The sequence below is a fragment of the Magnolia sinica genome, chromosome 18 (assembly GCF_029962835.1).
Source record: "Magnolia sinica isolate HGM2019 chromosome 18, MsV1, whole genome shotgun sequence".
Taxonomy (NCBI): Eukaryota; Viridiplantae; Streptophyta; class Magnoliopsida; order Magnoliales; family Magnoliaceae; genus Magnolia; species Magnolia sinica.
Genome location: NC_080590.1, coordinates 45,805,461 through 45,819,616, shown reverse-complemented (window position 1 = coordinate 45,819,616; position 14,156 = coordinate 45,805,461). Strand labels below are relative to the sequence as shown.

Below are 14,156 nucleotides of genomic sequence, written 5' to 3'. Positions count from 1 at the left end.
CTCTTCTCACCATATAACTTTTTAAAAATGAATATAACCATGACCATCTTGTATCGAGTATCAAGAACGACTGCAACAGTTATTCCCAAAGTCATTAATTGTATAAAGTCTAGTCCACAATAGCTTCTGTACAAAACATCTTTTACTCTTCAAAGTTCTGGCAGAAATATATTTGTTGTTGGATATACTTGCTTCCTAAAAAGATCTTCATTGTGTCGTAAAAAAACTAAAAGGAACTTACAAGCTACTTCAGCTCTTGTCCAATCATCATTAGAAGGCAACCATTAATACGCACTATTATGGTTCGCATAGTGAGAAAATACATCTCTAAAAGTTATCGTTAAATCCAATATTTCGTAAGTTGAATTCTAACGTGTCATGACATCCAGCTTCATCATTCTCTGAGATAACAAATTCAACCGTTTTATGATCTTATTCTATGTATTTAATAGTGAAGATGATCCATGTATGTACTTCACACTCTCTTATATTTTTAATCTTTACCTCAATTGTTTTAAGCACATGTTATACAATCAAGTTTAGGATGTGAGCACAATACCTAACATAAAATATTTTTCCACCAAAATACAAGTCATCGGTGGCCTCCATTCGGCATCAACGTAGTGGGCAGTCAGTGACATATACCCATTTTGTTTATAACTCTTTTGCAAAGCCTCCACTCGGCATTAACATAATGGGCAATTAGTGACATATATCCCTTTTGTTGATTGGATATCGTCCACAAATCTGATATCAGGCTGATTCGGAAAAGCGATTCCAACTGTACTTTCAACTTGACCTTCTCACTTGCATACATCTTCATGCACACTTTCTTTATTGTTGTAAGGGAGACCTTCCTGTATCTGGAGTTAAGGCCTCTTGCTAATTCGACAAAAGGATTCTCCACCATCTGAAATAATTTTTCATTAACAATAATAAATTTGGCCATCAACTCATTCACATGGTTTCTGTTATACTTGTATGTGGATAACGTACCTTGCGACGGATAAACCAAAGATTGAGTAAATGAAAGTATATGTTGGCCTGAGGTCTGACTTCTCACTTTTTTATGACACTTTAAAAGGTGTTTCTTCATAGTTATGGTTGACTCATCTACTTGTTTAGCATATTGAGCCTTGCAGTGCTTGCATTGTATCTTCATTGCGCCGTTTTTTAAGGTTACTTCTTCAAAATCTTCCCACACTATAGATCTTTTTTTTTTTGCTTTTACTAAACTTTATGACTGTGAGGTACTAATATTAATGGACATCTCTTCATCTTCTAGACCTAATCCTTCTTCCAATATCATTGGTGAAGTGACTGACAAACTGCTAGGAGTATTAAAAAATTCCTCACTAGTCATCTACTAATTGAAAGACACTAAATTAGAGTAGCACTAGATACTAAACTCTAAATTAGTCACTCATCCAAAGTTAGATAAATTGTAATACTTTCATATTCTTATTTCAACACCTACACTAAAATTCCGGCAGCATCTTCTCATATCTTTCCAAATAAGTTGATCGTCCATTTCATTATTGTGTCAAATATCTAAGCAATGTGAAGATATTTGACATGAGAAATAAAAAGGAAGAAACATATCCAGAGAGAAATGGAGAGATGGAGCGCAGATCAGGTATGTGCATTTAAATATGTTATATAAAAGCATACTATCTATCTAACATTAAACTGTCCAAAATGGAAGAGAATGAGGATGATGGAGGGAGGGAGAGAGATTTTGGGATTGAGTCGTGGTCAGGTGCAATGGTAGGGTTAGAGTAGTTAGAATAAAAATTATGATTTTTTTTTTTTATAAATATACCCAAATCCAAATTGAGTCAGGTTTCGTATCGAATCGAATCCGACTAGATTGGATTTTGGGTCAAGTTATTGGGTAACTTAGACTTTTTTTTTCTTTTTTTTTCTTTTTAGGTTAGCTTGTTAATTCACACCCATGTCAATACACACACTCCATGTTAGCCACCCCCGCTAGGGCTCGATGCCAAGACCTCAAGTGTTGAGACGAGGTATCTCCACTCAGGTTGCCAGCTGAGCTATGGATTTGGGTGTGGGTTACTCAGACTTGAGTCGATTTGAGTTCGGTTTGGACGACTCACCCATTTGGTTCAAGTTGAGTCAGGTGTAAATGAGTTAGATGAGTCAGAGTCAATCCAGTCGAGCCGAGCCGTCGGGTGCGCAGCTCTACCCAGCTGTACTCACGAGTGCCAAGGTCAATCTCCTAAGGGCTCTAGAAAGCTGAGGATGCGAGTTCTGACCTAAAGTGTGGGGTCACTGCGATGTCTTTATGAAATCCACTCCATCTGTCAGCTCCTCGCCTTCTCCAACTCATTCTATGTGGAGTGCCCAAAAGGCCAAAATTAAAGCCGTTCCAAGATTCAAGTGGCCCATACCACAAGAGACAGTTGGAATTGGAAGCCCGCCAAGGTTTTCGATCAAGCTTGGTTTTGTGTTTTCCCATCATCCCGGTGGGATTCACCCTGTGAATGAGTTGGATGGCATACAAACATCACGGTGAGCCGCTAAGGATTTAATGGTGGGCATTTGGTTCTGTGGTGTGGCTCACTTGAGGCTTAGATCTGCCTCGTTTTGGGCTACTTCTCTTAACATGAGCTGGCAAAATCAATGGATGGGGTCGATCTTACATTAACATCGCGGTGGGCCTGACGGAGCCTTTAGATTACATGAACTCCTTAAACTCGCGTCCAATTCTGCCCATGCGGTTAAAGAGTCCCAAGTGTGCCAACTTCACAAACATGTGGTAGATCCGGACCTTTAATCATGTGTGCCCCATGATGAATGTTCCTAATAAAATTCAGGACTGCCCACTCGTCAGGTGGGCCATATGTGTATGAGAAACGGGCAGACTTGCTATAAAAACAACCGAACGGTCCTCATTCAGTGTGCATGTGTGGTCCAACTGATAAGTGGACTGGCCTGACCTTGGGCTACTGAACGTTCACCGCACATGCCTGAGAACGTAACCTTGCGAACAACGTACCAAGTTGGATGCACACGTGTGGCATACCTTATGATCAGACGGGCCGGATTAATGACACTTGGCACCAAAACAGTGAGGATCACCTGATGAGAGGCTCCAACATTACACGCGCGTGCCCACGTGTGAAGCGACTGCAGTGACTAGCTTTTCACGTTCCTCTCATCTCAGTGTCTGATGCGCCTATTTACTACAAGCGGGTCCATTTTTCGGTGATCCAGACTGTTGATCTTACGGTACCCACAGAATATGGGAGATCACCGCGAATTTTTCCATACTCGAAATCCAAACATCCAATCTTTGCCCTTTTCTCCTGGACCATTGCTTTGTTTTTCTCCTGACCATGTATTTCTAGGCCACGGATGGAAGGTTTAGTAACTTTTGATATGGAAGATTTTTGGAACATCCCCAACTAATGGTGGGGCCCATCAGCTCAGTAGTCTGGATTACCAAACCATGGCCCTACAGACAAGAGCATCAGGACCCTTCATTTATGATGCACAAGGAGTAAGGCAAAGAAGGCCTGAAGCGAGGAGGCATTGAAGGAAGAAATACGGGTGGGCCTTGACACTCACAGAACCATTGATATGATGGGCCTCGATATGGATGGACGATGTACCAAAAATCTCCCCCATTGGAAAAGTCCCAACCGTTCAAATATAGTGGCCAAGAGACAGACGATTAAGAAAGAAAATAAAGCAACGGTTCACAATCAATCGATAAAACGCTAAGCATTCCGTTTCTAGCATCCTCCAATGAGTTCGTTTCCCATGTCCCCGTTGAGCTCACATGCTTAGATGATCTGATGATCGGAGCTGTGCATGCTGTGGGCTCTACTTTTTTGCTGGCCACCGTAAGAAACTTTTGCTAAAAAGATTAGGGCTAAAAGTGGTTGGGTTGGGTTGGGTTGGGTTGGGTTGGTGCTAACCCTAACCCAACCCAAGGTTCTATACCTCAAATCTTAACTCAACTCAACCCAATCTCCGGTTGGGAATTCTCAACTCAAGCCCAATTCAAGTGGGTTTGGTCGGATTGGCCGGGCGGATACATGCTAATATTATTGTTATTACATTAGTGTATTATATTTTGATACATGTCTTATTTTTGTATATATGATTTTAGTAATTATATATGTACTTATTTATGGTAAAGAATTTTATTTTTTCTAAACAAAGAAGCTAAAATATAGGACAACTACTTTAAAAATCATGTTGTATAGCACGCAATCTATTTGGGAGATTGTGAACACTGGGAATCGGCGCCCACGCTGATGGGCATGTTTTTGGTCTTGAATTGTAAAGTGATTGGACTGATTTGTGGATGTTGGAGTTGCCACTAGCCAATTAATCTCAGAATCCTGCAATCGACTAGAACCCGCGGAATATGTAAGGTTGGAGAAATCTAAAGACTCTCTTACCTTAGATTGACTCTTGGTCTGCGATCTGGGATTCCAGGTAAGAGACCTCGGTTACAAATAAGGAAGGTGTTAGGCACCCTCTCCACCCGTACGAATGTACGGTCTCTACTTTGTGTGGTAAACAATCTCAAGAGACGGATGATATGGTCGTGATAGGACCATGCACACATATGGATTTCTGATGCGGCAAGATCCAAGATTTCTGCAAGCCATAGCATACGTCCAACGGCGTGTCTAGAAGGCAGATGTGATGATGCTTATGCAAAGAAGTACGAAAAATGGACTAGATTGCTAGGAATTTCTGATATGCCAAGATCCAATGTACGGCAAGTCAAAGAACATACGTTCACTAGAAATCTAGAGGAGTAAGGGGGTTGAGAAGGGAATAAGTGTTATGATTAATGCTTGTATATGAGATGGATGAGTCTTTTAGCTTGAACTTGAATAGGTTAAGATATGAACTGAACCATAACCAATCTGGGCTAGGGTTATGGGTTGAAAAGGTTGAGAGGAGGGTTAGGGGGTAGCTAAACTTGAATGGGGTAAGATATAAACTTGAAGGCTTGAGAGCTCCTTCCCTCCTTCACTCTCTTCCTCTCTCTTTCTCTCTCTCTTTTTCTCTCTCTCCCTCTCTTAGTTGGTGAGTGTTGAATGAAAATGAGAAGAGGAGATGGCTATTTATAGCCTTTTCCAATGGCATTGTGGTAATTTTTAGGATTATGGAGGGTGAAAGCTGACATGGCAGCTTGTGAGTAGTTGAGGAGAAAGAAATGCCATGTGGTGCACTCCCATTGGTTCTTGGTGTTGGTAAAAAGGTAAATAGTACTGGCTGGAGGGGTAATTTCAAAAGAAAGTTGACTTTCAGGCGCATAGACAGCTATTGCTCGGAGGACACACGCACCTTACAAGTGGAGGTAATCTGAGTACCGCCGGTGGTAGTCAAACTACCGCTCGGGCCAGGCTTAGGCCATGCTTTGTCTGCTGGGCCTTGTTTGGTGCGCTGGCTCGTTTGATAGTCTACTTCCGGGCTTTTAGCTTCAAACAGTTGTGTTTCCATGCTGATTCTGATTCTGACGGGTTTTAGGTTTGGGTTAGAATTCGGGATTGGCTGGGTTCAGGATCTAGGCTAAGGTTAAGGTGGGGTTTAGAGGTTTGGATTAGGGTTTTGGGGTGCAGATTAGGGTTTCGGGGTGCGAGTTAGGGTTTCAGGTCCGGATTAGGGTTTCGGGGTGCGGGTTAGGGTTTCGGGTGCAAATTAGGGTCATAGTTCTCGGACTGTCTTAGCCTTCTCAAGATATTAGCCTGGGTGGGGTGTCTATAAAGAGAGAAATCCGACATATCTTGTTAGCTCAAGTCATTGGAAATGGTGTGTACCAATGAGACCCTGTGGCACTGGGCCTTCAACACGAACGATCCACACTCAATTATAATTTATAACTTATATGTCGATGGAGTTCGGGTTAAGTCAGGCAACCCAAGACCTTAACCCAAGCCCGTCCGAAGTTTCATCGAGGGTTGGTGTTTTTATAGCCTTATCTCGAGACCAAACTCAATACATCCTGCCCGAGCCCAATCCAATGCTAGGTCGATTACGGGTCAATCGGGTTGAACCCGCCAGACTTCCAGCCTTAAAAAAGATGAAAAGATGATTATGACTATTGATGCAGAGAACTGATTAGCCTTCCTTGGACCTTCGTGTGCCTACATAAGAAGAAGACAAAGGAGACCCTGGCTAGAGCAAGGGATCCTCTGATGCCAAAGTCAGGCTAAGGAATCTGGGTCTAATCGAGAATAGGATTTTAGGCTTAGAATTGTGTGTGCCTTTCACCATCAAAGGGACTCTTATATATAGGTGAGGAGAGGCTGTGGCATAGGGGAGATGTCATTTACTAAGATATCTTTGTAGTAGGATTTCAATCATATTGGGAGTCGTAATGACCACCCTAGATTCCCGGCTGAGATCCCAGGCGAATCTGTATTGTAATAGGCTTCCTAGATCTTTGGCTAAGATCTTAGGCGAGGTCGGACCTCAGTAGGAGGCAGTCCGATCTGCCTGAAGTATATCGACCTAGGACGTGCCAACCTAGGGCGTACCGACCTGGGTTATGCCAAGTTATCTCCTTGGTTAGGTCCCTTTCATAGAGGTTTGTGGTCGCTCTTGCTGGTGGGACATTGAGCTCGACCTTGTCTCCTTTTCGGCTTCGGAGTCGGAGGTCGGGTTTGGAATTTCTGTTATTTACACTATTCGGTTGAGTGCATAAGGTTCCGACCTAACCTTTTCTAATTGGTCAGCCCTTTTTTCCCATAACAGTAAGCCCCCCTACTTCCAAGTCTGCAAAGTAGGCTTGAGAAGTAGGTCGGCCTTAAGGAGTTTTTCGACTTCATTTCCGATTATGGTGTATCGTTCTGGCTCGAATGCTCTTCGCTTCTACCAGATTGGTCAATAGTCGGGGTTGACGTTGAATTTATGGATTATAACCTCCGGGCTGATACCAGGCATGCCTTAATGAGACTACGCGAATATATCGTCATATCGTCGAAGGAGGCTCATAACTTCATCTCGTAATGGTAGTGTTAGGAACGACTCGATCTACACTGTTCCGGTCAGGTCGGAGTCGTTGAGCGGGATGAGTATGAGGTCTTCCACTAGGCGCCATCTCTCAGTTGAATCTTCTCGGGGATCGAGGGAGGTGATGTCATTGCTTGTTGTTAAGTCCTTAATGCCATAAAATAATATTGTCGAGCTTCCTGTTAGTCTCCCCTAACTAGTCCGGTACCATGCTCGATAGGGAACTTCATCGCAAGGTGGTACGTTGACACGATGACCCGAAAAGTGTTGAGTGAGGGTCGTCCGAGAATGACATCGTAGACGGAAGGAGAATCTACCACTAGGAAATCGATCATGGTCGTTGTCTGGTTTTGCCCATCTCTAGCGGTGACTGGGAGCTGAATTGACCCTTCTGATGTAACCTTATCTCCTGCAAATCCCAGCAGGGGAGTTTTGACGGCTCGAAGTAGGGACTGTCCGACTCCCATTTTGTCGAACGCTTCAGCGAAGAGGATATCGGCCAAGCTTCCGGTTTCCATCGAGATCCAAAACACTTTGCGGTTAACTATAGTCATAGTAATCACAAGTTCATCGTCATAGGGATGGTGAATTCCTTGGGCATCCTCTTCAGTGAAGGTTAGATCGCAAGGCGTTACTTTTTGCTCTTTCGAAGGTCTATTGGTGACATGGATCTGATGTTTCAAGTTGGAGTGACTGATACTTCGGGCATGAGCTCTCTGAGCTCGGTTCAAATCTCCTCCCCCAGCAAGTCCATCGAAGATCGTGCAGATTTTCCTGGTAGGTTCATTGTTGGTGGGCTGCTGGTCATTTGGATCAACCCATTCTTCCCTTCTGTTGACATATTTACATAGGTGCACTTGCGGATGAGGGCTTCAATTTTCTCTTTAAGGTCGAAATAGTCACCAGTTGAGTGGTTGTGGTCTTGGTGGAAGTGACAGTACTTTCGCCTGTCGGCATCAGATTTCATCTTGTTCGGTCATTTGAGGATCCGTTTGTCTTGGACTTCCATGAGGACCTGCTCAGGCATTATGTTGAGAGGGGTGTACGAGATGAACCTGTTGTCAGGTCGTCTGTTCGGGTGCTGGCTCCTTGGCGGTTCATCATCTTTCCTTCTCTTGTTGTCGTTGCCTAAGGTGGGTTCCTCCTTAGGCCATCTTTTTCTAGCCGAGCTTTCTTTGTTCCGAGCAGCTTTCCGTAGGTTGAAGAGCTCTTTGGCGTTAGAGTACTTTTGAGCTCTATTGAGGAGGTCGGCCATCATCATTGGAGGGTTTTTATCAAATGAGAATAGGAACCTTCCTTCTCTTAAGCCTCCCATCATAACGGTTAGAGCGATTTCTTTCGAATGTGCTTGTACTTGCATCGTTTACAAGTTGAAATGCTTGATATAATCCTTCAATAGCTCACCTTCTTTCTGAACGATATTGAGGAGGTGGGAAGCTGACTTGAGGCTTTCTTTCCCTCTAATAGAGCTAGTGATGAAGGCTTCCCTGAGCTGCGTGAAAGAACTAATCGATTGTGGCTTCAGTTGTTAGAACCACTTCCAAGCTGCTCCTACCAGGGTTAATGAAATTGCAAGGCACATGATTGTGGTTGATGCGCCGTGCAACTCCATCCAACCCCTGAAGGATTTCAGGTGCTCGACTGGATCGGTGGTTCCGGAGTATGGGGCAATCTGAGGCATATAGAACCTCGGCGGGAGTTGCATATGCATGATGTCGGTGGTGCACGAAGGCTCGGTTTCTTCTAGTATTGCCTCCATTGAGGTCGAGGCGTTTGAGCGGTAAGCTTGCCGTATGTCACCGATCTGACCTCGTAGGTCATTGAGCTCGAATTCCCAGGGTTTACCACTTTCAGCCATAGCCTCGACCACTGTTTCAGGTGCTTTGTCGTGCTTCTTTATATCCAACTCATGGTGCAAGTCGGAAGGGTCCAGCGCGATAGTGCTAGAGACGTGAGAAGGTATCAGTCTTGACGTTTCGAGTTACCAACTCTAGCGGGAGGTATCAGGCACGTCGAATGGTTCAAGGAGCTCTTAAACTGTTGGTTCTACCATTTTGCCCGGCCCCCTGCGTGGGACGGGGCTGTAGCTATTCCAACATCTACTTAATAGAGTTCATATTACTGTTCAACATTTTAACTTGCTACTCGAGGGATATAAGTCGTCGTCATCGATTTTGAGATCGTTGCATCAGCTCCACAAGCGTGGAATCAGCCTGCAATTGAGAAGAAGAATCTCAGTGGTAGGCAGACTATTCCGGTGGTGCGAGGTCAGGTGCAATAGAGGAGGCCGAAGCTATCTTCTTCTCTTTTGCCATTGTTGGACTATGATGAGATGAGAACAGCTTTCGATGTCGTTCCCACAGATGGTGCCAAACTATTGATGCAGAAAACTAGTTAGCTTTCCTTAGATCTTCGTGTATCTGCACAAGAAGAAAACAAAGGAGACCCTGACTATAACAAGGGACCCTCTGATGCCAAATCAAGCTGAGGAATCTAGGTCTAATTGAGAGTAGGGTTTTAGGCATAGAATTGTGTGTACCTTTCACCATCAAAGGGACTCCTATATACAGGTGAGGAGAGGGGGTGGTGTAAGGGAGATCTCCTCATTTAGTAGGATATATTTGTGGTAGGATTTCAATTTTATTGGGAGACGTAATGACCACTCTAGATTCTCGTCCCAAGCGAATCTGTATTACAATAAGCTTCTTAGATCTTCAGCCAGGATCTTGGGTGAGGTCGGACCTCAGTAGGAGGTGGTCTGATCTGACCTGAAGTGTATCAACCTAGGATGCACCGACCTGGGGCTTGCCGACTTGGGTTATACCGAGCTATCTCCTTGGTTGAGTCCCTTTCATAGAGGTCTATGGTCCTTCTTGCTTGTAGGATGTCGAGCTCTGTCTTGTCTCTTTTTCGACTTCAGAGTCAGAGGTCGAGTCTGAAATTGCTGTTATTTGCACGGTTTGATCGAGTGTGTAAGGTTCCGACCTGATCTTCTTCAATTGATCAGCCCTTTTTCCCGTAACAATGACCATTACAAATGTGTGGATGCATTTATACAGTTGAAAATAACATTTTTAATGGCTCACAAAATCTTCAGAAAATAATTTTGAAATTATGATTATTTCAGCAGCAAGTTCATATACGGTGGGATGGAGAAGATAGACGATTCCAATCATCCGGTCATCTCTTCATGTGGGCCTTGAAGGAATTTAGTGCATGAGCCAACCCCATCATTCCGATGGTTTGGATCACTGCATCGATCATCAACATGTACCAAATGAAAGCACGAACTTGTGATGGTTGATAAGCAGTCGGTTGTAAACCATACACGTGTCACATTTTAACAAAATCAACTCGTCTGAATTGTGGGTCCCAGTTAAAGTAGGTCATCAGCCCAAAATTCAGATTGATTGGATGATCTTAACCTCTGATTAATGGACAATAGTTCGTTGAATTAGGACCGTTGACTGTTTTCTATCCCGACTGTCCATTAAATGTCCAATATTGTGCCCAATGTAATTTTCACTTAAAGATCCATCCAACATTGATCTAGTTACTAGTATTCAATGCCTTTAATTTCTCAGTGCTCGAGTATCAAGCATTCTACTCTGCCAGATTATCAAAGTTCCACTCTTGTATTATGGGAGCGGATTAACTGTAACTCTTTTCTTTTTTTGGGTTAGCTTGTTAGCACGCACCCATGTCAGTACACACTCCATGTTAGCCACCCCCGCTCAAGTGTTGAAACGAGGTATCTCCACTCAGTCTGCCAATTGAGCTATGGATCTGGGTGTGGGATTAGCTGTTACCTGGTTAACCGCTTAGTTGGTGTTACCCTTATCATGTGGGGCCCACCTTGATTAATATGTTTCATATCCACGCCGTCCATCCGATTTTTCGGCTCATTTAAGTATGTTATCCAAATCTCTGGTGGGCCATACGACTGTAAATGAGGTGAATGACCTTTAAAAGCTTTTTGCAGGCCAAGATAATTTTGGAACAAGCTACTCTTTGTATTTATCTTCATCCCGTTCTGTTTAACCTTATCAAAGGGTTGGATGGCAAAAAAACATTCCGGATCTGCTTACGGTGGGCATTGGGAAGTTTTTAACGATGGTCATTTAATCATCACTGCTTCTTGTGGTGTGGTCCACCTGAGAATTGGATATGCCTAGTTTTTGGGACAATATCATAAAATGGGCTGTAAAAACGGATGAACTGCGTGGATATACAACATACGATAAAGGTGATCCCTACGGTACTGTTATCCGTGTAACACGTCTGCCCTTGTATCATCTTAGGGTGTGAATGGGCCAGCTTCGGCCTAAAAATCAGAATTTTGAATATGCTCGGCCGATGGCTCGGGCCGAAACGGTTCAAAACCCGGGCCGAGACCTACCCTAGGCCCGGCCTGTCGACACTATTATCCTTAATAGAGGAGCTATTTGATACTCAAGGCAAAACATGAAGGATGACACACATGCGCTTGAAAATGTAGACGTGGGATTCGTGTAACTCAAATTAAACTGTCCAAATTAGTAGTGTAATCGGATCCTTACACTTGCTCCGGGGGTAGACTCGGGAGTTTCGACACCCGGTCAAGAGTTCAAGTATCATAGGTGGTGAAATCCCACCATGGCGCCGCGTGAGTGTGTTGAGTGTGTGCGCGTGGGTTAAAAAAAAAAAAAAGAAAAAAGAGAAAAAGAAAGTGAAGCGATAAATGCAACATAATCTTTAGTTATGAACCGTATGAAGTGGGTCCCACTATTTGGTCGGTTCTATTTGAGTTACCCATATCCCAAGTGTGCATCTCCGGAGTGCCCGAGTATCATCCACCATTCTCTGCCAGACTGTCAGAGGTTTTTTCCTCTACTTCACTGGGAGTTATTTGATTCTCCGGCTGCGTATGACGCTTAATACGCAGGCACTTAAAAATAGTACACCTGGCATATAATAACCCAATTAAACCGATAAATTGCGTAGTCCCGTCCTTTTTAGTTACTCCATGCAAATAAGGTTGGTTGAATAATCCTAACCTCTGATTCATCCATTGAAACAAGACTAGTGGATATTTTTATTTCTAACCATCCAATAAATTTCCATTAATATAATATTTAAATAACCGAATAAGATTGATATTTGGTTAACGATATATCTAAGATATTAAAATAACTTTAAGGTCTAATTTGAATTATTTTTATGCCACGTAAGCTAGTTTGGAGTAATTTCCAACTGACTGCGTATCATCCATCGACGTCTGCCAGACTATCTATACTTCATGTCGCGAGCGGATTAGGTGCGGCCCGGCTTTACCCACCACCGTGCGGCCCAGACCATGGGGCCTACTTTGATGTATGTGACATATATCCACACTTTCCATGGTTCTTTTTAGATTATTTTAGATCATGAGGAGAAAACTAAGATAAAAGTCTCAGGTGGACCACACATAGGAAGCGGTGGTTATTGAACGCTCACCATTAAAAACTTTCTAGGCCCACTGAAATACCGGCCGTAATTTTTATTTTCCATCGAAAATGTTTATAATATCAAAAATACCTGGATTAAGGAGAAAAAATATCATCTTGATCTAAAAATTTGTGGGCCATAAGAAGTTTTTAATGGTCAATCACTAATTTTTCCTGTGGTATGGTGTACATGGATTTAGATCTGCTTCATTTTTTGTTTTATAACCTAAAATTAGCTGATAAAACGTATGGACGAAATGGATGTACAAAATGTACATCAATGTGGGCCCCACAGTCAGGGCCGCACTGTGTTGGGTGAGGCCGGGGCCGTAGCTAATCCTCTCCCTTTCATATCCGAGTGCTGCTATTTCAAAAGTTCCACCCAATGAGAGTCGGACATGTGGACAGCTGTGGATGGCGGTAACCGTTCGCTTTCTGTCACGCGAGCAAATGAGACTCCCTTCCCTTCCTCTCCCTATCCGGAAACTCCCGAGAGGGTGAATGCTAGTACCTTCTTTTCTTCTCATTTCATTACTTTCTGGGGAGAGAGAGAGAGAGAGAGAGAGAGAGAGATGCAGAAAGACTGAGTGAGAGAAGATCTTGAAAGAGTCCATCACGCTCTCTCTCTCTCACAATCACAGCAATGGAGTGTTTTGGTGTTCGTCACTCAGCAGCCCTAGCAGTGTCCTGCCCAGATTGGATTTCCTTCCGGAGAAGGAGAGTGTTCACTAAGCAACGGCGGCAGCAGCAGCAGCAGCAGAGAAGACGGTCTCTGTACGTTGCGACAAGCGCCGACGGGAGAGAGCAGAGCTACACTGCAGTCAGGGATGATTTCGCCGATGAGGAAGATTATATCAAGGCAGGAGGCACTCAACTACTGTTTGTTCAAATGCAGGAGCGGAAGCCTGCGGAGAAGCAATGCAAGATCGCTGATCAGGTTGGGGGTTCTTGAATTTCTCATGAATGACAGTGACTGTTAGCTGTGGTCCATATAGCTAGCGGTAGATGGATAGATCCCTTGGAAGAGTAGTAGTCCTCTTTATCTCTTGCTGGAATTTATAGAACTTAACAATGCTAGCTTGTCAGATGCTCTTTTACCTTTATTTATTTGTTTTTTATTTTATTTTATTATTTTTATTTTTTTAGGAGAGAGGTGTTGATGCTGCTTCGCAGCATAAGCCACATTTCTTTGTTTTTCACCAAGTGAATCGAAAGCTCCTGTGGAATGGGTTTTGCCTTTTGGAATAGCAAGTTGACTCGTCATGACTTTCTTGCTAATAGGAGGAAATGTGGCTCAATTGGTTCTCAGCAAGTGGTCGACGTTCGCAAGGGAGTGGGACATCTATTTGATTTGTTTCCATTATTTGAAAGGTTTTGCGTGTATTGGGTCCAGTCTGCAATGGGTTGTGGTGGAGTTTGTTGCATTGGAATCTATATGTTGATGTGTGGGACATTGCTCAGTGCGTGTAGTGGGCGGAACTGGGAGCTCGCCATTCACAATTGGGGAATTGAACTGAGATCCCAATTGCGAAGTGCTTCAACTCTGTTTCTTGTTGATGGTGTGAAGATAATGTGAAATAAACATCATCATTGCTTTGGGTTCACATTGAAATAAGTAGAGAAGGAAACATAAGACTAACATGGGCCATCACAACGTGACTACCTCCATGGGGAAGCAGTGGCAAATCA

At 43.4% G+C, this 14,156-nt stretch overlaps 1 protein-coding gene across 1 annotated transcript in view; it reads left to right on the top strand.

Annotated features, from left to right (window-relative positions):
• Positions 1–12,935: 12,935 nt before the first annotated feature.
• LOC131232602 (lycopene epsilon cyclase, chloroplastic) overlaps positions 12,936–14,156 on the top strand; it is a 56,254-nt gene continuing 55,033 nt past the window's right edge. The window contains exon 1 of the mRNA XM_058228946.1: positions 12,936–13,404. Within this exon, the coding sequence (XP_058084929.1) occupies positions 13,111–13,404 (294 nt within the window). The 5' untranslated portion in view covers positions 12,936–13,110. The remainder of the gene's footprint in view (positions 13,405–14,156) is intronic.